Raw genomic sequence first — 21,081 nt, 5'->3', positions numbered from 1 at the left:
AGGAAAGGATGGAGAGCGCACACCAGGAAAGGATGGTGGGCGCACCGGGCGAGGTCGGCGAGCGCGTGTCGGGCAAGGCCGGGCCGGCAGGAGAATCCCAGCAAGGCTGGCAAGGGAGCGCCAGGCAAGGCTGGCGTGCCAGAGCTGTCTAGGCCATGGTAGTGGACCATATATCATCAATCTTCATCACTGCTAGTTTTGACGAAACATCTTATGAGCAATTATGAGTGTCAACTTCATTATGGTCAGATGGGTTCTCCCATGATGTCTTTGTTTTCAGGAGAAAAATGTCTAGATGTATCCATATATGGGTGTGGTGGCTAGAAAAGATGATCGATTAGTTAATGATAACTGAAAAGATGAAGTGATTAAATATGTACAAAAATTAATTTAATGATAAATCTTTCTATACTAATAAAATAGTAGTTATTAGTGTCACTTGTCATTTTCTCATAATTTACATTTTCTTTTCAAATCCTCTATAAAAATAACACTTGTTATTTTCTCATTTTTTATTTTTTAAAAAGTATTGATGTTAATAATAAGTTAGACAATTATTTATTTGATCCCTGATTTTTAGAAGAAATTTAAATTCGTCTCGAATAGATTTTGGTTATGGTTGTCAATAATTAATTGTATTTGTATATTGAAAATCCTATAAAATCATATTTAATTAATAATTTATTGAAAATAATTGATTAATAATTATAAATTTTATTATAAAAATTTAATTATTTTTATAACCATTGTTATTTGTACTATAACCTAATCTTATATAAAACTGTGAGTTAAATGATTATTTTGAACAATTGATTTTAATAATATTTTTTTGAAGATGTAAACAGTTACATTTGTAATAATCTGTCGAAATAAGATTTTTTTTAAACGAACCACAATATATATTTAATTATATATCATGTGAAAAAATTATTATATATATTAATATACACTAAAATGATAATTTATTACCCAAAAAAAGGTCATTTCACTTCCGATAATACACAACTCATTTAATTGACTTCTCCTTTCCCTCGCAACATAACGGGAAAGATAATAAAGAAGGAAAGAGAAGACCTATAAATAATCACCAACCTGAAAATCCATGCTATCAAATCTTCATTTCGCAAGATTCATCAAGAAGCATCCCACCATTGGAGAGGATCAAAGAATCGCAGAGAAGTCAATTGAATTCGGAATCAAGTTCACAAGGGTTTTACATCAGTCATCGGAAAAACCCGTCGCCATGAACGACCATCCACCACCTCGGCTGCTGCCGCCACGCCTAATTGTCCCCCGGACTACCCCAGAAATCCTGAAGCAAACCACCACCTCCATCTTCTCCTCCGGCCAAAACCTCCTTCTTATTCTCCTTCTTTCCTTCTTTTTGCTTTCTTTACGCGGTAGTGTCGAAATGGCTACTCATTTCCTCACTTCCTTCATCGATAACAACCCTTCCATAAAATCCTTCATAGATCGAGATAACGTCCCTCCCAATCCCACGACCTCCACCACAACCACCGCACTCCGCCAGTTCGTCCAGCTCATCCGCGGCGGGATCGTAGACGATAATTTCTTACCGGGAGACAACTCCTTCAATCACCAATTGAATGCCACCTCACTCATACTCGACTCCTTCGATTCCCAAATGGGGTTCTCCAATTTCGTATCCGATAACGGAATTAGGACATCTGAAATTGTCCGTTCTACTGCTAAGATGAATTTCAGATCAATCAAGATCATACAGAAAGAAGAAATCAACGATTCTGCACCGTTTAACGAAACGGGTATAAGTCAAACCTACTATCAGTCTTTCTTGAAGAGATTTGACCGCGAACTCCATGAATATACTGCAATAACGATTTTCATTCTTGCTTTCGCTGCTTCGTATTGGTTTTTGGTTCAGTTATTCATCTTTACTTATACTAAGATTCATGGGATTATATTCGTATTGGTTCTGAATGATTTCTGTAAGAGAAGCTACTCTTTCGCCATTACTTACTCCAATGGTTCTTCTTTGGCTGTTGAAAGATTGTCTGGAAGCTTCATTGTAATGAGATGGGTTTTCAGGGATGTTTTCATTCAACTCATGTGCTTCTGGTTCTTAGGAGGAATTGATGATCCATATTCCCAATTAAAGATCTTTGTTTGGTCAAAGTTCATGCCATTTTCAATCATGTCGCCTTGGGATAAAGGTTTTGAGAAGGAGATTTATGAGTTCAAGGTATCCTGTTTCTTATTGGACAAGCTCATGTCTTTTGTGTTTGATGTGGGTGCTTGGATAGTTATGGCGGATTCAAGAAAGAATATGAATGAAGTTGTGCAAGAAGTTTGGCATTTGCTATATTTAATGATTGAATCCGCTACTGAACTCAAGTGTTGTGAATATATAGTTTGTGGGAGGAATACTAAATGGCTACTTACACTATGTTTTGGTGAGTTGTTTGCTATGGCTTTCCAGTCTTTCATGGAGGTTTATTTCATGGTTGCATGGCTGATGTATTACTTGTCTGTCAAGTCCATTGATGCTAATTCTAGGGGTCAACCTTTTGGTCAACGAGAGCTTAAAGCCATGCTTAGAGATGTTAGATGAGACTTGATGTCAATTCTTGTAAATATGAAGTGGTAACCTTTTAGTGTTTTGGATTGGTTAATGTGTTTCAACAATTGTAAGTGATATGTTAGATGACATGAATCCAAATACTTTGTGTAAAATGTGTGAATAGAATGTTTTTTTCCTCAGGATTTTGTTGTTAGGAAACCTCCATTTGGAATCACTTTATTTGATCAAGCATCCTTATTGTTGTACACGAAACATCCGCACCAAAAATGTGAAATTTTTTACATTTGGCTTATTGCTTCATAGGGTGTAATACTTGAGTGTTTGTTGATTAACGATCGATTTTGAGTAAAACATGACCGGATATTTCCTTAGGCATCTATAGTGCATTGAACTCTATAGAATTCAATGAAATGCTACATCATTTTTTTTTTTTATATTCCATACAATTCTATCATTTTCTTCTACAATACAATGAACTCTACAAAGTTCAATAAAAATTTACAAAAGCTAATTTACAGTATATATTTAAAATTAAAGACTTACTTTTTTTCCTATTGAGGAATTCAATGGTCATTGAACTCCAAATCAGTTGAATGTCAATGTGGCATCTGACTATATGGTAGAGTTTAATCAATTGAATGACAAATAGGTTTGTCACCTCATTCAACCCTCCCATTGAACTCACTATTACGCCTTGTTCCCGAGTTCTACTTAAGGAGAGAAATGGGAGGATACGGAGGGAAAGTGAGGAGTGTCGAAGGAAAATCGTGTTCCCAAGTTTCATTAATGGAAGGAAAGTGAGGGGAGGGGAAGGATTTTGGAGTCATATTTTCCTTCCAAATTTTCCTCCCAAATTGGGCGGATTTGGAAAGAAAGTGAGGGGAAGGAAAATTTTATGTTTTATTTTCTTTTTCCTCCTAACTTAGGAACACAAAAACTTAAAATTTTCATTCCGTTTCCTTTCATTTCCTTCGAACTCGGGAACACGGAATAATGAATATTTTCCTTCACCCCCCCCCCCCCCCCTTTTTTTCCGTCAAAATTTTCCTTCCCTTTCTTTTAATGAATTTACGAAAAAACTCGGGAACAAGGCGCTAGATCGGAGGTATGGAGCGGGAAGACTTCCCTCTCACTAGAACACCGTACCGTGGGTGAGGGGAGCTTCCCGCGGGAACGAGGTGGGGGGAGGGATGCCGCACTCTCTCTCCTCACTAATTGGCCAGCTTTTTTTTTAATTTTTTTTAATATTTATAAAATTATATACCTACTAAAAAAATATAAAAAATATATATCAAAATTCATGGTTTTTAATTCCCTATAAAATAAATATAATATATGTATGAAATATATTTAAAAAAAAATAAAAAATAATGAGGGGAGCTTCCCACCCATTGCTTGGGTTTAGGTGAAAGAAAGTAAGGGAAAAGGTGGTGTGGCCCACAAAAAATAAAGGAACCTCCCCACCCATACCCTCCGATCTTATGGATGCTCTTAGTCCAAAAGTTTAATGGAAGACACTCATGTAGTATTAAAATAAATTCAATTTATTATTGTAAGACAAAATTAAATCAATGGACTGTGTCGTTTTCTAAGTTTTTCTTTTCTATTGTATCTAACTTTTTTTTTGGACGAGAATGGTGCTTGTGGCTTCCATTTCTTGTATAGTTGGTATTTTGATTTTATTACAAATTTGGTTTAGAATTACTATTTTATACATCATTAGATTTTTTTATGTATTTTGAATATAAATTAAATATATCCCCTAAACCCTGCCCATCGTTTATCCCCTCTATTTCTTCATCTCCTCCGCTTTCAAGACACGAACAACCGATTGCCGGCTACCATTGAAATTGTTAATTTTCGTCAGCAAATCCTTCTATTTAGAGTTCACTTTTTGATGCTTATAACAATCCGAAAAAACCCCCACCTCAATTGTTGTTTGAAGTTTTTCAGAACTCAATCCAAAAAAGAATCCGCTCTTTGGTGATTTCCATGTTCCTAGTCTTCCGAGCAAGCGTCGATATATGGAGGTGTTTGGGATTGCTTTTTAGCTTAAAAAGTCATTTTCAACAAAAGGACTTTTTGACTTATAGTTTTTTTCCAAAAATAGGTTTTAAAATGTGTTTGGATTAACTTTTGAAGGAGCAAATGCTAAAAATTCAAAAGTCATCAAAAGTCACAAATTCTAACTTCTAAAACCATAACCTTTTCTTCTTGTCAAAAAGTTATTATAAAAATTTTTTATAATTACCAAACAACTTTTTACATTTTTAGCTTTTTGAAAAAGTCAAAAGTCCACAAAATCATTTTAAAAGTTTTCACAAACACCCTCTAAGCCTTCACGAATGCCACTTCTTCCTTTTTAGACCATTTTTAAGATTTTTAACATAGGGTATAATTTCTTTAGGATTAGGGGATGGCTTGGGGTCTGTCGTCTGATTCTTCGTTTTAGGCATGAGGGATGGGTGGGGGTTCGTTGCTTAATTCTTCAAATTTGCCATTTTCAGCATCACAAAATTGCGATACTCCAATAATAGAACATGAGAGTTAGGTTTCAGGAATGAAATGTGGATATTGTAGGACCGGATTAATACCATAATAATAATGAGATAGTCGAAATTGGTTATACAAATGTTGCATCTAAGTTGGCTATATTGGAGGTGATATAATGAGAATTAGGGATAATTTAGGATTTAGGTTTTGGGAAAGAAATTTTGAAACTTAGGTAAACCGCTTCTGTATTCATTTCGACATTTTAGTCTTCATATTGGCCTGTTTTTTTATTTACCATGAATATAATCCATTTGAAATGGATAATAAAATGTTGGAACAAACTATAAAGATTAGATGGAATTTCAAACAATGTGTGATTTTTGATGTTGTTAAGTGTGATATATAGATGATAAAATATTTTTTTTAATGACCGTTGTTGAATGGTCTGAAAAAGATAGAGACAAGAGAAAGAGTGGGTTTGTTGACTTCCCAACCCGTTTCTCTATGGCATGTCATATCTTGAAAACAATCAATTAAAATTTCATTTGGTGCTTGGAGTTAATAAAAGGGTTAAAGTCATAAAAATGTAACCAAGTATCTAAAATGTTTAAAAACACCATCCAACTAAAAAGGTCATTAGAAGGTAATGATCTATAGTCTTGTTTTAAAAAATATCATTGTTAGAATGATATTTAAAAGATAAAAAAACATTAGTTCAAATGATATTTTTATAAATCAATAAAATAGTTCGTTACCTCTTGATGATCTTTTAGTTGAATGTTTTTTTAAAACATTTTAAATAGTTGGTTATCCTTTTATGACATTAACCCTTAAATAAAACTAGGTTAACCAATTACTTAAATGAAAGCCATTTTTTTTGAAGATTTTGACCCTGCCATAAAGGTGAAGACCCCACACTCTTTTAAGGTACCATAAGGCCGGATGGAGTGGGTGGTGAAAGAGTGAATGGAGGTGGGAACCACACCCAGGGGCGTAGCTAAGTAAAGTCAACGTGGGTCCTAGGCCCTACCTACTTTTTTTTAAAGATAATAAGATATGAATGAAAAAATGGGGACATATTTTATAGTTTTTAAAGGACCTACCTTTGAAACTTTGCCAAAAAGAAAATGGATCAAAATATATGAAACTCATAGTTTATATTTCAGTCAAATTAAAATACTTAAATGTTTCACTCCACTTAAACTTTAATCATTAGGTGATAGTCCGATCTATTTAAAATTAAATAAAAAAATAAAAAATAGCAAAAAGCTTGAATTTGAAGCGTCGCCTGGTTTAAGGCGTGATCGAAATCTCCGAAGCATCATACAATGTTGCCGTGCTGATTGCTCCCACCGGCCACCAGTTCCTCCCTACGTGGTCTGCCGTCCGAGCATTGCCACCAGCCCACCGTCGCCCCTATGTCAGGTGCCATCCCGCTACTATTATTCTTTGCTCTATCATTGTTTTTTGTTTAACTTACACAAGGAACCACATGGTTTTCGGTTCTAGAATCGTCACTGACCGCACCCAAGAACACCACACCCTAGGTGTAGTTTAGGCCATACGATTTAGGGGTGAGGGTAGGGATGGGAACGGGGACGGGTATACCAGGGATCGCATTCCCCATCCTCATGTGAACTCGACAAAAAAACTCGGATTAAGTCAAACTCGGTAAAAAATCGGCCAACCTTGGTCAAAACTCGGTCAACATCTCTCTAACTCGGGCCTACTCGGTCAACAAAGTCAAACTCGGCCAACTCGGTCAAATGGTCAAAATTGTCATAAAAAGAGAAAAAATCAAGAATTTCAAGATTAATATGTATAATACACTTAATGATTTATTATTTAACATAAACATGTGATTATTACTACACATATATCTTAAATTTTCAGTAATTGTTCATAAAGTGAGACAATTGTGTGTATTTTAGTTTTTATGTATTCACATGTATCTAATTTTGTTATATATTTCAATCAAATTATGATTTTAACTTATGATTTACAAGTCTTTCTATGTGACTTTCTCTAGTGGTTCGTTTTTGGGTGTGGAAAGATTGTCTCGCAGCTTCATTGCAAAGAGATGGATATTTAGGGACGTTTTCATTCAACTCATGTACTTCTAGCTCTTAAGAGGAATAGACGATCCACATTCCCAATTAAAGATCTTTATTAGGTCAAAGTTCATGCCATTTTCAATCATGTCCCCTTGGGATAAAGGTTTTGAGAAGGAGGTTTTTGGCTTCATGACATCTTGTTTCTTAATGGACATTTCTTTTGTATTTGATATGGGTGCTTGGATTGTTATGGCGGATTCAAGAAAGAATGTGAAACATGTTGTGAAGGAAGGTTGCTATATGTTGTCATTAATGATTGAACCCGCCATTGAACTCAAGTGTTATGAATGTATAGTTTGTGTACTTACACGATCTTTTCGCCTATTTTTTACTATAGAGATCCAGTCTTTCATGAAGGTTTACTTCATAATTGCATGGCTGATGTATTACTTGTTTGTGAAGTCCATTTATGCTAATTCTAGTGGTCAACGAGAGATTGAATCCATGCTTAGAGATGTTAGAGTTTAGATGATACTTGATGTTATGTCTTGCAAATATGAAGTGGTAGTCTTTAGTGTTTTGGTTAAATGTGTTTCAACAATTATGACTAACATTTGTTGATGATATGAATCCTAAAGCTTTGCACAAAATGTGCGAATGGAATGTGTGTATATATATATATATATATATATATATATATATATATATATATATATATATATATATATATATATATATATATATATATATATATATATATATATATATATATATATTCATGATTTTGTTATTAGGAATATGGGACTATATGGATATAATTTATTTGATGTAGAATCCCTTCAAAAATGGGGTATCATACTTTACACTAAGGTTTGGGTGTGTGGTCTCAACACCAACTCGGCATCATCGGCACACACCATATACTGCCTTTTGGCTTCAACATGTCAAGCAAATGCATCTTCCACATCAAGCGTTTGTCGAGCCTCTCTCCTCCCCTTTACTCCCATTTTCTTCTCCTTAACCCATCTATCCTAAATGACAAATTAAACATGTAGTGTGGCAACATCAATATGATAGTGATGTAGCAGACAAAAAAATGAGGTGGCGGTGCACCAATTGTGACACCACTCCTCCAGCCGAAAATGTGACACCTACTCATTGTCACCATAACACCATATCATATCCACTTCCTCACCACAACCCTAGGAAATACCTACCATTCGATATCAACTATATTATTTTACTTTTTAATTTTGAAATACAACATTTTGATATACCTCCAACCTAAAGATATCAAGAGTGGGAAATAATACATCCCACTTGTAACTCTAACTCTCATATTTTCATACTAGGTATACCTTAAAACTTAACATTTATTTACAACATATTATCATCGACATACTTGTAATATATTTTGCAACATTAACTTAATAAAATAGATTTATGTCTCTTTTTCATCATATGAGACTTTAAACATATTTTATACCTAAAAAATCTTACTCTGAAGCTATCATATAATCATCGAACATTTTATTAAACTGCTTTGGATATACTCCGTCCAAAGTAATTATATCATTCGATACGCCTATTTAATAACTACTCTTCCATACTGCCACACAATATTAATATTCACCACATCTAATGTATATATAAAAGTTAATAATAGCATAATATAAATCTACTATTTCGCAACAACACGCATCAATATCATCGAGTATTAGAGTAGAGTTACTCATCTGGCTAGCTAGTAGATTGACTCCAACTTTAATCTCTAGCCATGTTGCCTCTCAACTTGCCACATACCAATACCTATATAATTATTAACAAGTTCTTAGAACATGTAACAACTTACTACGAGCTAAACTCTATGACCATTGGTCACCAAACTAATTAAACTCCATAATACAACTACCACCGACTTAACCTCATAAGTTGTTAGTTGAATCTTACACATCTGGTAACTCCTGTAAATTAGGGCTTATAACCCTCGCTGTCCAGAAGATATTTATAACCATAATATTTATCTACCAATCTTCTACCGATCTTTCTATCAGCACTATATCATGAACTCCTATAACACATACTCGGGCCTAATAATTCTCTATGAAATATTACATAAACATAATCATGTAATAACAAGATAAAAATACCTCGACTCGTTTCGTAGCTTAACCCTGATATCCTCGTCCATTAGTACAACTTATGTGGTTATAAGTCTTCAGAAATGCCTCTTGAACCTCTCTCCCGATCGTGTGTGCAAAAGCTCTTCAAATGCCACAAAACACAAATATTTATACTACTTCAAAAGCGTGTCGCGACCCCTTCCTGGCCGCGCTGCATTTTTATGTTTCCTTGAGAACCTGGCACATGTAATTCTCTTTTGACATGTATCTCTGCTGACTCACTAATGAACGCATCGTGACAAGCGTGTGGCTGCACTGCAGCCATGCGTTTCTCTAAGAAGTTGTTACGTGTAACATCCAGTTTTTTGAGGTATATTTTATTTTAATTAAAATTTGATTTTGGGAGTCGCCATGGTGTGGGAAGGATCGCAACGACATGGCGAGGCATCTTTGGTTGTGGGTCTCTTTTAACTCGCCACGACGTGGAAAGTAAAGGCCACGGCGTGGCCGCCGCTCACGTCTTAACCCTAATTTTTTGGGTATTTAAAGGAAAACGGGAGGCTAGGGTTGCTCATCCTCAACCTTCATCACTCTTAAACCCTAGAAACCTAACCCTAATCCTCATTTGGCGCCCTTGTGCCCATTTTAGAAAGCTTGTGGTGGTTTTGAAGGAAAAAGAAGAAGGGCTAGCATCTTGATTTAGAAAGCAATCCTTTCCTCCATTTGTGTGCATCTTCTGGACTCTTTGTAAGTCCTCAAACTTCAACCTTTTTGTGTTCTTCATCATAGATCTAAGTTTTGGAGCATGTTTTGGTCCTTTTGGAAGGTTTTAAGTGGGTATCAGAGATAAAGTTTGCAACTTTATGGTTTCTGTATGTCCCTTGAATGTTATATCTTCTAGATCTGGAATTTTGTGGTAAGATATGAACCATGCATGGATTTTGGGTCATATTGTTCCCTTTTGAACTAGTTTAAAGAAGGACATGCATGGGTCATGCATGTCCATAAATTTTGGATTTTTATGAACCATTAGGGATCCTAGAAGCATTCCGATGAAGTTGGACTAAGGGGGTGTTTGGATAGGAAGAAAAGAGGTTGCTTATTGCTTATTGCTTATTTCCACCGCAATAAGCTAAGTTTAAGTGTTTGGATAAAATCCTTAAAAATTAGCTTATTGTGCTAGAAATAAACTAAATCAGCTAATTTTAGAAAGCATCTACCCCCTTGCTTATTGCTTATTCCCACCATAAATAAGCTAATAAGCTAATCCAAACACCCCCTAAGTACCTTCAGGATTAAGTGCTTAATGGTTGAGTCTTTGCCATTTTTAGCCTTATGGAACCTAGGATTAGAGATTTTGTCCTTTTGGGTAGACTTACGGGATAAAGTTGGAAACTTTATCCTTTTAGACCATAGTTCAGAATAGATATGAGCTTTGGAGCTCTTAGGACTGAAGGAAACAACTTAACCCATTAAGCTGTTTTGAACCCAGTGCCCACGATGTAGCATCAAGTCGCCACGTTGTGGCGACTGGGGTTGGATCGATTCTTTTGTCCTGATCTGAAGTCACGACATAATGAGTCGCTGAAGCAAATGTTTGACTATTGACTTTGACATTTGACTGTTGACTTTGAAGGTTGACTTTTAACTTGTTGACTTAGGTCAAATTTCTAGTTTTAGAAAGTAGACTAAGGGTCTTCCTTGCTTGTTTACCTAGGTGGCGTTTAGCACCATTTTGGACCTTGTGAGCTTGTTGATTTAGAGTTGTATTTCGAGGTGAGTCTCTTCACTATGCTCGTGGGTCAAAGGCACTAATGTCGGCCCAATGGATTATGTTTGTAGGATGCTAGTTGTCTTTGTGATACTAGCATGTAAGGGGATTTTGAATACGAATAATTCTAGCTATGTTTTCCAATACTCACTCACTCCAAGAAAGACTTATGACTAAGGACATGGAAATTGTTATTTGGGTTGTTGATAATTCATAAATGTGCTACCATTTTAATTCTTGTTGGCTTCCAAATTGATCATCAAATCAGGCTCCCAAATATGATGTTGACATCAATTATATAATGATGTTCACGTGTAAAAAAACGTAAGCAACAATCGTTGAAATCCATTCAATTTCGTCATATCGAAGATCAACAAGTTGGGAAAACATATATATATATATATATATATATATATATATATATATATATATATATATATATATATATATATATATATATATATATATATATGATTTCAGCTCGTTGTCCCCATAAAATGTTTGCCCCTTCATCCGATCACTTGAAAAAAATCGCACAATGCTATCAAAAATCTAAAAATATTTTATATCGATTTGTTTTTCTACTAGATCACAAGTCTTGCTATGAGATCTCAAGTTAACACGGTTAAAAGGCTTTTGATTGGACTTTAATAGTGTTGGAAGCTATCATCTCACTCATCTAAATCTACATAAATTAGTTTAAAAGACAAAATATTCAAAATAATAAATCTAACGATTTAATGTAAAAAAAATATTAACAAGTCTAAAATAAAAATTAAATGCATGCTAAAATTAATACAGAAATTCAAGTTATCAATTTTAGTTAAGTCAAACATCGTATAGGCCATTTCAACCTGCTTCTCAAGTATTATGTAACATCCCGATATCATGTATTTTTATTATTTCTTGTATCTTTATCAAAAGTAACACATTTGGTTCCTTGAAGAAAAGGCTTGCGATTTTAGTACTAACTACTAATGCAAATTTTTTTTATAAGACTCTATAAAAATAAATGGTTCATGTAGATAAGGATGACGTATATGGTTTCAATTTTATTTGTAGTTGATTTTTGTAATTTCATTTGGTATAAATTTGATTTGGAATTACTATTTTACCCCTTATTAGATTTTTTATTATTTTTATTTTATATATTTTAATATAAATTAAAGAGTAAATTACACGAATGGCCTCTATGGTTTGGGGTAATTTGTATGTTTGGTCCCAAACTTATTTTTTTAACTCGGAAGGTCCCTACTGTTTGTTTTTGTTACGCGCTTAGTCTTTATCTTACCTAAAATGCTATTTTGTCATTGATTTTTTAATTTATTTAAATAAACACACCCCAACCCCACTTCCATCTCACCTTACCTTATATTAAATACCCCATTTTATTTAAATAAATTAAAAAATCAATGACAAAATAGTCTTTTTAGATAAGACAAAGACCAAACGCACAACAAAAACAAACTATAAGACCTTTCGAGTTAAAAAAAATAAATTAAGTAATACATGCAAATTACCAAAAATTCGTGTAATTTACTCTAAATTAAATAAAAACCCATTAACTCACATAAGACCTTCTCATCGTTTATCTCCCCCAATTCTTCATCCCCTTCGCCTTCAAGACACGAACAACCAATCTGCCAGCCTCCATTGTCTTTAGTCATCATCATTATCATCGTCTTTAAGCAGCGCCACCCTCCACCGTCGTCGTCTCCCACCATCATCGTCATATGTTCCATCCATCACCACCATCATGTTCAAGCAGTCACCGGTCCTCCACCGCAATCGTTTCCACAACATCTGTCGTCTCACGTAGGTTCTCAACAGTCAACTCGATCATATCTTAAATTCAAATTCGGTTATTGCCTCATTGGTATTCCTTTTCTATATTATTTTTTGTTGCTTGTATTAATCGGATTTTGTGAAATTTACCCCTTTGAAGCTATCTCGGTTCTTTCTGTACCTCATCCTATTGAAGCCAAATTGATTGGTTCGAGGACATTCTCCAGCCATAAGAACTCACATGGTAGAAGTTCAGCTCAAAAGGTAAGTCATTTTCTCGTTACAACTGATGTAGCACACTAGTATGAGTGGTTGATTGATGCAACACTTGTTACTTTTCCTTATATTTCTACGCAGGATAATCATAAAAACTGTGCTTCTATTATTCCAAGTTTAACCAGAAAGGGAACACATGTCCATAAATTGCAATCTGAAGACATTTCTACCATGACAACTTTGATGTTATACAATGCAAATAATGGATTTTTCACACAGGCAGATTCCATATGGAATGAAATTATAAACAGTTGTTATAATCTTGATATTCACACAGTTTTGGGCCTAATTGATGCTTACATTGAACGGAGGCTTTTTGATGAAGTAATCCAAATTATACATCAAATTAGTCTCAGGCATCCTCAATTACAACACCAAGTTTATGCACACACCATATCTTGTTTTGGTAAGATAGGAGAGCTTGAAGTAATGGAGAATACATTAAAAGATATGGTCTCAAAGGGATTTCTTGTTGATTCTGTTATGGGTAATGCTTATATCATGTATTATAGTCGTTTTGGTTCAATACCCATGATGGAAAATGCTTACAAACGTCTAAAAAGCTCAAGACTTTTGGTTGAAAAAGATGGGATTAGGGCAATTTCTCTTGCTTATATAAGGGACAAAAAGTTTCATAGTTTAGGTAGCTTTTTAAGGGATGTGGGTCTTGGTAGGAGAAATGCAGGAAATCTTCTTTGGAACTTATTGTTATTGTCATATGCTGCAAATTTTAAAATGAAGAGTTTACAAAGAGAGTTTTTAAATATGTTGGAAGCTGGATTTGAACCTGATTTGACCACTTTTAATATTCGAGCTGTGGCTTTCTCAAAGATGTCTTTGTTTTGGGATTTGCATTTGAGCCTTGAACATATGAAACATAATGGAATTTTCCCGGATCTTGTGACTTATGGTTGTGTTGTTGATGCGTATTTGGATAGGAGATTAGGGAAAAATTTGGACTTTGCTTTGAGGAAAATGAATGTGAATGATTCGGGTGTTGTGTTAACGGATGATCTTGTGTTTGAGGTGTTGGGGAAAGGTGATTTTCACTCTAGTTCGGAGCCACTTTTGGAGTTTAACAGAGGGAAGAAGAGGTGGAGTTATAAGGAATTGATTGCAACTTATGTTAAGAAAAAATATCGGAGTAATCAAATCTTTTGGAATTACTAATTAGTAATGACGATAATACCCCTTGTATATTCTCTTATATTTGCTCTAGTTATAAAAACCATTCTAGTTTTTCTTTTTGATAAATCCATAAACCAAAAAGAAAACATTATTTATTCAATGTCAACAAAACACATAACTAATTTTAATTAATTCATATCCTAATTTTCTTGACAAATTTCATTATTTTCTATCACAAAAACCCCCAAGCTAGTTTGGTATCATAAAACAAAAATCTAAAATCCTTTGATAACTTGGATATACGAGTGGAATAATACATTATAAACCATTGACAAAACTACAAATTTGGTCCCTGTGGTATTTAAAAACCTTTAGATAGAGCCCAAAAGTTTTTCAACTTGCATGGAAGATCCAAAATCAAAATATTTCTGTGTTTTTGGTCCAAAAAAAACTTAAAAAGACGGTTATGCCCTTTTAATTTCTTTTTTCTTTTTCTATAATTACCTTAATGCTATTTTAATAGAAAAAAAAAAGCAAAAAGAATTGGAGCAACCACATCCCCATCGTACACACACTCTCTCTCTCTCAGACACACACACAAACTCACTCTTTCCCTTTCTCTTTCTCTTCTTCTTCTTCCACATCTATATCATATGAAAATCATGAAAAAAAACCCAAATTGTTTTTTACTTTGCTACTAGATTACACACACAAGGATTCCCCAAAAAATTAGATTCTTAAGATTTTTTTTGCCCAGCTTCAAAAACAAAACTAATGTTATTGAGATAAAAAACGCACACACCCCACCTTTTAATCTACAGCTTCAGTTATTTACAAACAATGATGCACCTTTCCTTTATCATCTTTCACCATACACTCAACCCTCTAAATTATCTCGATGAATATCATTGTCCTGTTCAAATATTTACAAACAATGATCATAAATTTTGGGAATTGATCAATAGTAAGTTAGGGTTAGGTATTATTGAATCTGTTGATAATCTTTTCAAGAAAATTGAATAGGTTCAAGAGCATTGATGAACAAGGGCATACCTGTCACCCATAGGCTTCGTGAAGATCTGAAGCAAAGTCCCCTAATCATCTCCATCGAGTAATATTCCTAACTCCTTACACTTTGTAATATGTTTATCTGTGAATACATCTCATACTCTATTCTTCAAATTCAGAGAGCACGACATTATTATTTCTAAGGGTGATTGGGAGAGAAGAGGGTGTAGCAACATGGGGGACACTAGAGATGAAAGCAATTCCGCCTTCTTTGACTTCATTGACGACTAAATGGACTGGGAGGTCGTGACTAGCGGTGATGCTACGTTGGTTAGTGTGGGAAAACATCGAGATATGGATGTGATGAAGATGAAGAAATGTCGAGCGGTGTTGGTGGCGTCGAACGTAGGATTTGCTCGGATGAAGTTTTTGATTGTTGAATCCTAAATCCTACGGATGAAGTTTTTGATTGTTGAATCCATTAGGATTTAGGGCCTCATGACGGGAATGGGTGTGACGAAGTCGACCTCTTTTTTATGAGAGAGAGAGAGAGAGAGAGAGAGAGAAAGAGAGAGAGGGCTGCTTTTTTTTTCTTTTATATTTAAAAAAATTCTCCAAATAGTAAGGAAACAAATCAAAGAAGAATAAAGAAATCCAAAAATAAAATTAAAAGGGTATAATGGTCTTTTCAAGTTTTTTCAGACAAAAAATACAGAAACATTTTGATTTTGGATCTTTCATTCAAGTTAATACAAAAAATACAAAAAATACAGAAACACTTTTGAACCATATCCAAAGGTTTTTAAATACAGAAACACTTTTGAACCCTATCCAAAGGTTTTTAAATACCACGTGACCAAATTTTTAGTTTTGTCTAAACCATTTTTATACATTCTTCTATCACAAGAAATATAATGAACTCATTACATACACGTGTGGGAGGTCCTTATAAATTGATTTCTCCCCAGCAACAAAGCGGGAAATTTCAATGAAGAAACGCATGCTGCCATTGGAGAGGATCAAAGAACTGGAGGGAATTTGATTGTAATCAATAACAGAAACTCAAGATCCGTTATAATTCATCGGCAAAACCCATCGCCATGAACGAGCATCCTGCACGGCGGCGGCGGCGGCCGCCGCCGCGCATAGTCGTCCTCCGGACTACCACTGATATCCTCAAGCAAACCACCTCCATCTTCTTCAACCCCAACAACCTCCAGATGCTTCTCCTTCTTTCCCTCTTGGTGCTTTCTGTACGCGTTAACGTTGAAACGACTACTCATTCCCTCACTTCCTTCATCGATAACGACCCTTCCATAAAACCCCTCATCTATCGAATTCACGGCCCTCCCAATTCTACCTCTCCTACCTCCAACATCACCACCAGACGCCGCCGCTTCCCCCAGCTCACCCGCGTCAGGACTAGGACTCTAGACGATGATTCCTTCCCGGGAGACTACGAGTTCGATCATCGATGTTTTGGCAGCAGTCTCCCAAATTCCCAATTAAATGCCACTTCATTCATACTTGACTCCTTCGATCCCCAATTGGGATTCTCCGATTCCGTATCCGATAATGGAATTAGGGCATCTGAAATTGTGCGTTCTACTGCTAAGATGACTTTCACATTAATCGAGATCATAGAGAAAGAAGAAAACGACGTCATCCATAGAAGCAACAATTCTGCACCATTGAACGAAACGGCTGAAAGTGAATCTGAATTCCAGTTCTTCTTGAAGAGGTTTGGCCTCGAACACCATGATTTTACTGCATTGTTGTTTCTCATTGGTGCTCTCTCTGCTTCCTATTGGTTTATGATTCTTGGATTCGTTGCTACTTATACTATAGTTCATGGAGTTATATTCCTAATGGTACTGAATGATTTCTGTAAGAGCCACAACTCATTCGCCATTAATTTCTCAATTGGTTTGTTTTTGGGTGTGAAAAGATTATCTCCCTTCATTCTCATGAGATGGGCAATCAGGGATGCTCTCACTCATCTATTGGGCTTCTGTTTCTTCGTATCAATCAAAGATCAATATTCCTTCTTAAAGATCTTCCTTAGGTACAAGTTCATGCCATTTTCAATCATGTCCCCTTGGGTTAAAGGTTTCGAGAAGGAGATTTACTGGTTCCTAAAATCATGGATCATATTAGACTTGTTCATGTCTTATGCGTTTGCTGTTCTAGCTTGGATAGTTATGGCGGGTTCAAGAAGAAGCTGGAGAGAAATTGTGAAAGAAGGTTATCATTTACTGTCATTAAGGCTTCAACCTGCTGTTGATCTTATGTTTTTTGAAGTTGTAGTTTGTGGGAGATATGTTAGATGGGTGATTTCACAACATTTTGGGGTGTTCTTTGCTGTAGCTTTCCAGTCTTTCATGGAGGTTTATTTCATGGTTGCATGGATGATGTATTACTTGTCTGTGAAGTCCATTCATGCTAATTCTAGTGGTCAACCTTTTGGTAAACAAGAGCTTGAAGCCATGCTTGAAGATGTTAAATGATAGTTGATGTTAATTCTTGCAAATATGAAGTAGTAATCTTTTGGTGTTTTTGGTTAAATGTGTATTGATATATGTGAGTAGCATTTTTAGACGATATGAATTCAAATACTTTGTATAAATGTATAAATCGTCTCCTATTTTTAGGATTTCTCGCATTGTTCGTTTCGTAATTTCAAAATGATGAGATCAGGATTAGAGTTTTTTTTATGGATTTGAAAATTTTGAGTGATCGGTTTTTCTATATAGTGAATACCCTTGTCCCTTGAAACAAACAATGTGAATCATCTTCATATCTTGGATTAGAAGACTATCCAAATGAATATGAATTGTGAAGAACTTTATGTAACACACAAGTTTTATATGACTTGTGGTTTTATATGCAAGTGATGCATATGGGAGGTGTGTGTTTTTACAAGCAAATATATGATAAGGCAATGAACATGTTGCTTTGATGGAAGTACATTACCCTAATGAGTAATGTGGAGCATCTAGGGTATCATAGTGGAGATGATAATGCATTGATTATCATTCCAATCACATGTAGTAAATACTATAGTGATGGTTTAGAAAGGTGTTATAAGTGCTTATTTGAGCATAAGTTGAAAGTACGATGCCTAGATAGATACCCTAACATTTAAAGGATTTAAGGATTGTGATCTTAAGGGAGAGTGCATGGTGTGGAATGCTATTGAATCAGATGAATTGACGTATGAAGTGTGTTATGAAGATTGTTTATAAAATAATGGGCATGAATCTTGTGTTAAGGCAATCATTAGGAAATAATGGATATGTATACTTGGATCCAATGAAATGAGTAGACACATACCTAATGAAGGGTTTATTTATGCACTATTGATCTAGGTAAGATTGGTAGATGTGGAAAACGATACATTAAAAAACAATATTCTTTTCTATATGATTTGTATGGTCTACAAAAATACCTATGTAGAACATCAAATGAACTATGAGTTACATATTAGGAAGGGAAGCATTTGTTCTCCCTCGTCTTACTTCTATCTTTCTGGACCCACAACACAAGCAATCCATCTTTTCTAACCATGCTAAATCCACACATTTTTGTTTTAAAAAAATATATTAAAACCTTTAAATAAATAATAAGAAAGCAAAGGTGTTTACTAAGTTAAAATTAAATAAATAAAATTCAAATTCAAAATAACATTTCAGTGAGAAAAATACACTACTACAAACGAAAACTTAAAACCTAAAAAGGATAATCGAAATCCTAAAATGACAATTAATTTCCAGAATAAATTCTAAACCTCCATCCATGAATGAAGAAAAATACGTGCTAGTTCTCGCTTGCGAGTGAGCACCACAATCTGCATCCATTCATTCAAATGATCATGTGGTTGACGAAAGAATTGCAAATCTTTTACAAGCTCTTTTTCCTTACCGGCCATGACTCTATGCACCCTAAGGTTATACAAAGATGCACGGTGATTTACTTCAAGAACTATGCTTCTATATAATCAACCAAAGTTTAGTTTTGTTTTTATACATTTGATCATCATGTTCAGAAATATAAAGCACAAGTTAATTTACTCGATCTTCTCGTATTGAGAACTTGTTGTATATATCACTTTGTCTGTTTACTATTTCACGATCTAAATCATCTAAATTTGACTATCTGGCTCCAAAATTTAAACCCATACTTTTGGAACAATTTCATAGCAGCAACCAGATCAACCTACACTTTTGGAATGACCGGATTTCTTCAATTGATCTCCACAATTTTTTCTTGGTGAAATCAATCAAATCACTTTCATACGCATAATCTGTTGAATGTACTTTTCTTGTATTATAAGTGGAGACTTAGGTGTTGTTCGTTTTTTTGGAAAAACCACTTCTTGTTGTGTCGCGCAACACTTGACCTTTTGCAAAATTTTGTTTTTTTGAAAACTTCTAACTTAAAAACTGTTGTGTGTGTGTTGCGTTACGCAGAATTAAACCATCATTTTCAAACCACTTCTCACTTACATTAAGTTATACTAGGTGTGAGACCCATGTATTACATGAGTTTATTTAAATACAAAATTCTAAACATTTGAGAAGTATAAATTTATAAGAAAAGTGAGAAAATATTGAATTATAAAAATTAAAAGGTTTTTTTCTCTAGTAAATTTAAACAAATAATTTAGATAAATAAATAAAAAAAATTAATGAATCTTTAATTTGATAATTTTGAAATTAGAAGGAAATTTCATTAATAAAATTGATATGCATTTATTATTGCATTTAAATATTATCTAGAATTTAATAAAGTGAAAAACTCATAAAATGACATGTGGAATAAAAATTAATTTAAAATAACCAAAAAATTACATGTAGCAAAATAAATGAGAATGTGACATGTGGCAAAAAGATCTTTATTTATTAGGGAGGATTATTATTAAGGAGGATTATTCAATTTAGATTTTTTTTCAACAACATGTTTATTATTTTAATAATATTTGAAGAGTATTATAAACAATCGGAGTATATTTTAGGGATATATACAGTAAAGTCCAAATATTTTCATCGATTTGACAAGAAAGTCTTAAACTTTATTTTTTTGACAGTAAAGTCCAAATTACCGGCAGTTTTTGACACTTTTACCCTTTTTTCCCGGTTAGTCGGTAATTAGGACTTTTTTGTCAACAAAATAAAGTTTAGGACTTTCTTGTCAAATCGTCAATTAGGACTTTACTGTCAAAAAAATAAAGTTTAGGACTTTTTTGTCAAATCGTTGAAAATATTGGGACTTTAGTGTATATATAATTTTTTTGGTTAGAAATTTAATGGTATAATACTCTTTAAGCATAAGAGTTATTGAAACATTCTGTAATCAGCTAGATCCTATTGAAATCCTTTACGTTTGATTCTTGATAAATCGTTTTTTTAATCTCAACAAACAGACATTGAAAAAAATTGAGATAATCAAGAAAGAAAGAAAGAACCAGGATTGTGTTGGCTTTTTGCAGTCTCAAAAATGGAGAAATTAGAAACCTAAAAAATCGAAATTGCCCTGCTTTATACAAACACAAAAACCACATGTCTAATCAAAAGGGTGTGAATGTGGAGAAAGGAAAGAATGACAATTTCGTTTTTTTTTTGTTTCTTATTTCTCCACTTTTGGAGCTGCAAAAAGTCAACACTACCCTGGTTCTTTCTTTCTTTCTTTCTTGATTATCTTAATTTTTCTCAATGTCGGTTTGTTGAGATTAAAAAAACGATTTAACAAGAAGCAAAACGTTAAGGATTTCAATACGATCTAGCAGATTAGTGAAGGTTTCAATAACTCTTATGCTTAAAGAGTATCATACCATTAAATTTCTAACCAAAAAAAGTTATATATACACTAAAGTCCCAATATTTT

The 21,081-nt window shown here is 34.2% G+C and overlaps 3 protein-coding genes across 4 annotated transcripts; all 3 read left to right on the top strand.

Moving 5' to 3' along the window:
- The first annotated feature begins 1,102 nt into the window (after positions 1–1,102).
- Positions 1,103–2,590, top strand: LOC111894092 (uncharacterized). Its single transcript, XM_023890167.1, has one exon. It carries the CDS (start codon positions 1,103–1,105, stop codon positions 2,588–2,590), a length of 1,488 nt encoding a protein of 495 aa, XP_023745935.1.
- Positions 2,591–12,572: 9,982 nt separating this feature from the next.
- On the top strand, positions 12,573–14,316 carry LOC111894102 (pentatricopeptide repeat-containing protein At3g42630). Its single transcript, XM_023890180.3, has 3 exons — positions 12,573–12,816; positions 12,947–13,050; positions 13,144–14,316. Exons 1-3 carry the CDS (start codon positions 12,735–12,737, stop codon positions 14,230–14,232), a joined length of 1,275 nt encoding a protein of 424 aa, XP_023745948.1. The 5' UTR covers positions 12,573–12,734; the 3' UTR covers positions 14,233–14,316.
- A 130-nt stretch (positions 14,317–14,446) lies between these two features.
- Positions 14,447–17,763, top strand: LOC122194426 (uncharacterized). Of its 2 annotated transcripts, XM_052764607.1 has the most exons (3): positions 14,447–15,301; positions 15,378–15,996; positions 16,036–17,763. In XM_052764607.1, the coding sequence occupies exon 3, from the start codon at positions 16,299–16,301 to the stop codon at positions 17,703–17,705; it is 1,407 nt and encodes a 468-aa protein (XP_052620567.1). In that variant the 5' UTR covers positions 14,447–15,301; positions 15,378–15,996; positions 16,036–16,298; the 3' UTR covers positions 17,706–17,763. The 2 variants fall into 2 exon arrangements, with proteins under 2 accessions (XP_052620567.1, XP_042751635.2); XM_042895701.2 differs by having other exon boundaries at positions 15,378–17,763.
- Positions 17,764–21,081: the final 3,318 nt, after the last annotated feature.

This window comes from Lactuca sativa, chromosome 6 (assembly GCF_002870075.4).
Source record: "Lactuca sativa cultivar Salinas chromosome 6, Lsat_Salinas_v11, whole genome shotgun sequence".
Taxonomy (NCBI): Eukaryota; Viridiplantae; Streptophyta; class Magnoliopsida; order Asterales; family Asteraceae; genus Lactuca; species Lactuca sativa.
Note: the sequence above shows the minus strand (reverse complement) of the source record. Positions and strands in the feature narration are given on the sequence as shown.

Bases quoted from the DNA above. Each gene is read 5' to 3' on its own strand.
- LOC122194426 (XM_052764607.1), top strand. From the start codon at position 16,299: ATGAACGAGCATCCTGCACGGCGGCGGCGGCGGCCGCCGCCGCGCATA.
- LOC111894092 (XM_023890167.1), top strand. From the start codon at position 1,103: ATGCTATCAAATCTTCATTTCGCAAGATTCATCAAGAAGCATCCCACC.
- LOC111894102 (XM_023890180.3), top strand. From the start codon at position 12,735: ATGTTCCATCCATCACCACCATCATGTTCAAGCAGTCACCGGTCCTCC. The intron at 12,817-12,946 runs GTAGGTTCTCAA...ACCCCTTTGAAG, and splicing joins CACAACATCTGTCGTCTCAC to CTATCTCGGTTCTTTCTGTA. The intron at 13,051-13,143 runs GTAAGTCATTTT...ATTTCTACGCAG, and splicing joins GTAGAAGTTCAGCTCAAAAG to GATAATCATAAAAACTGTGC.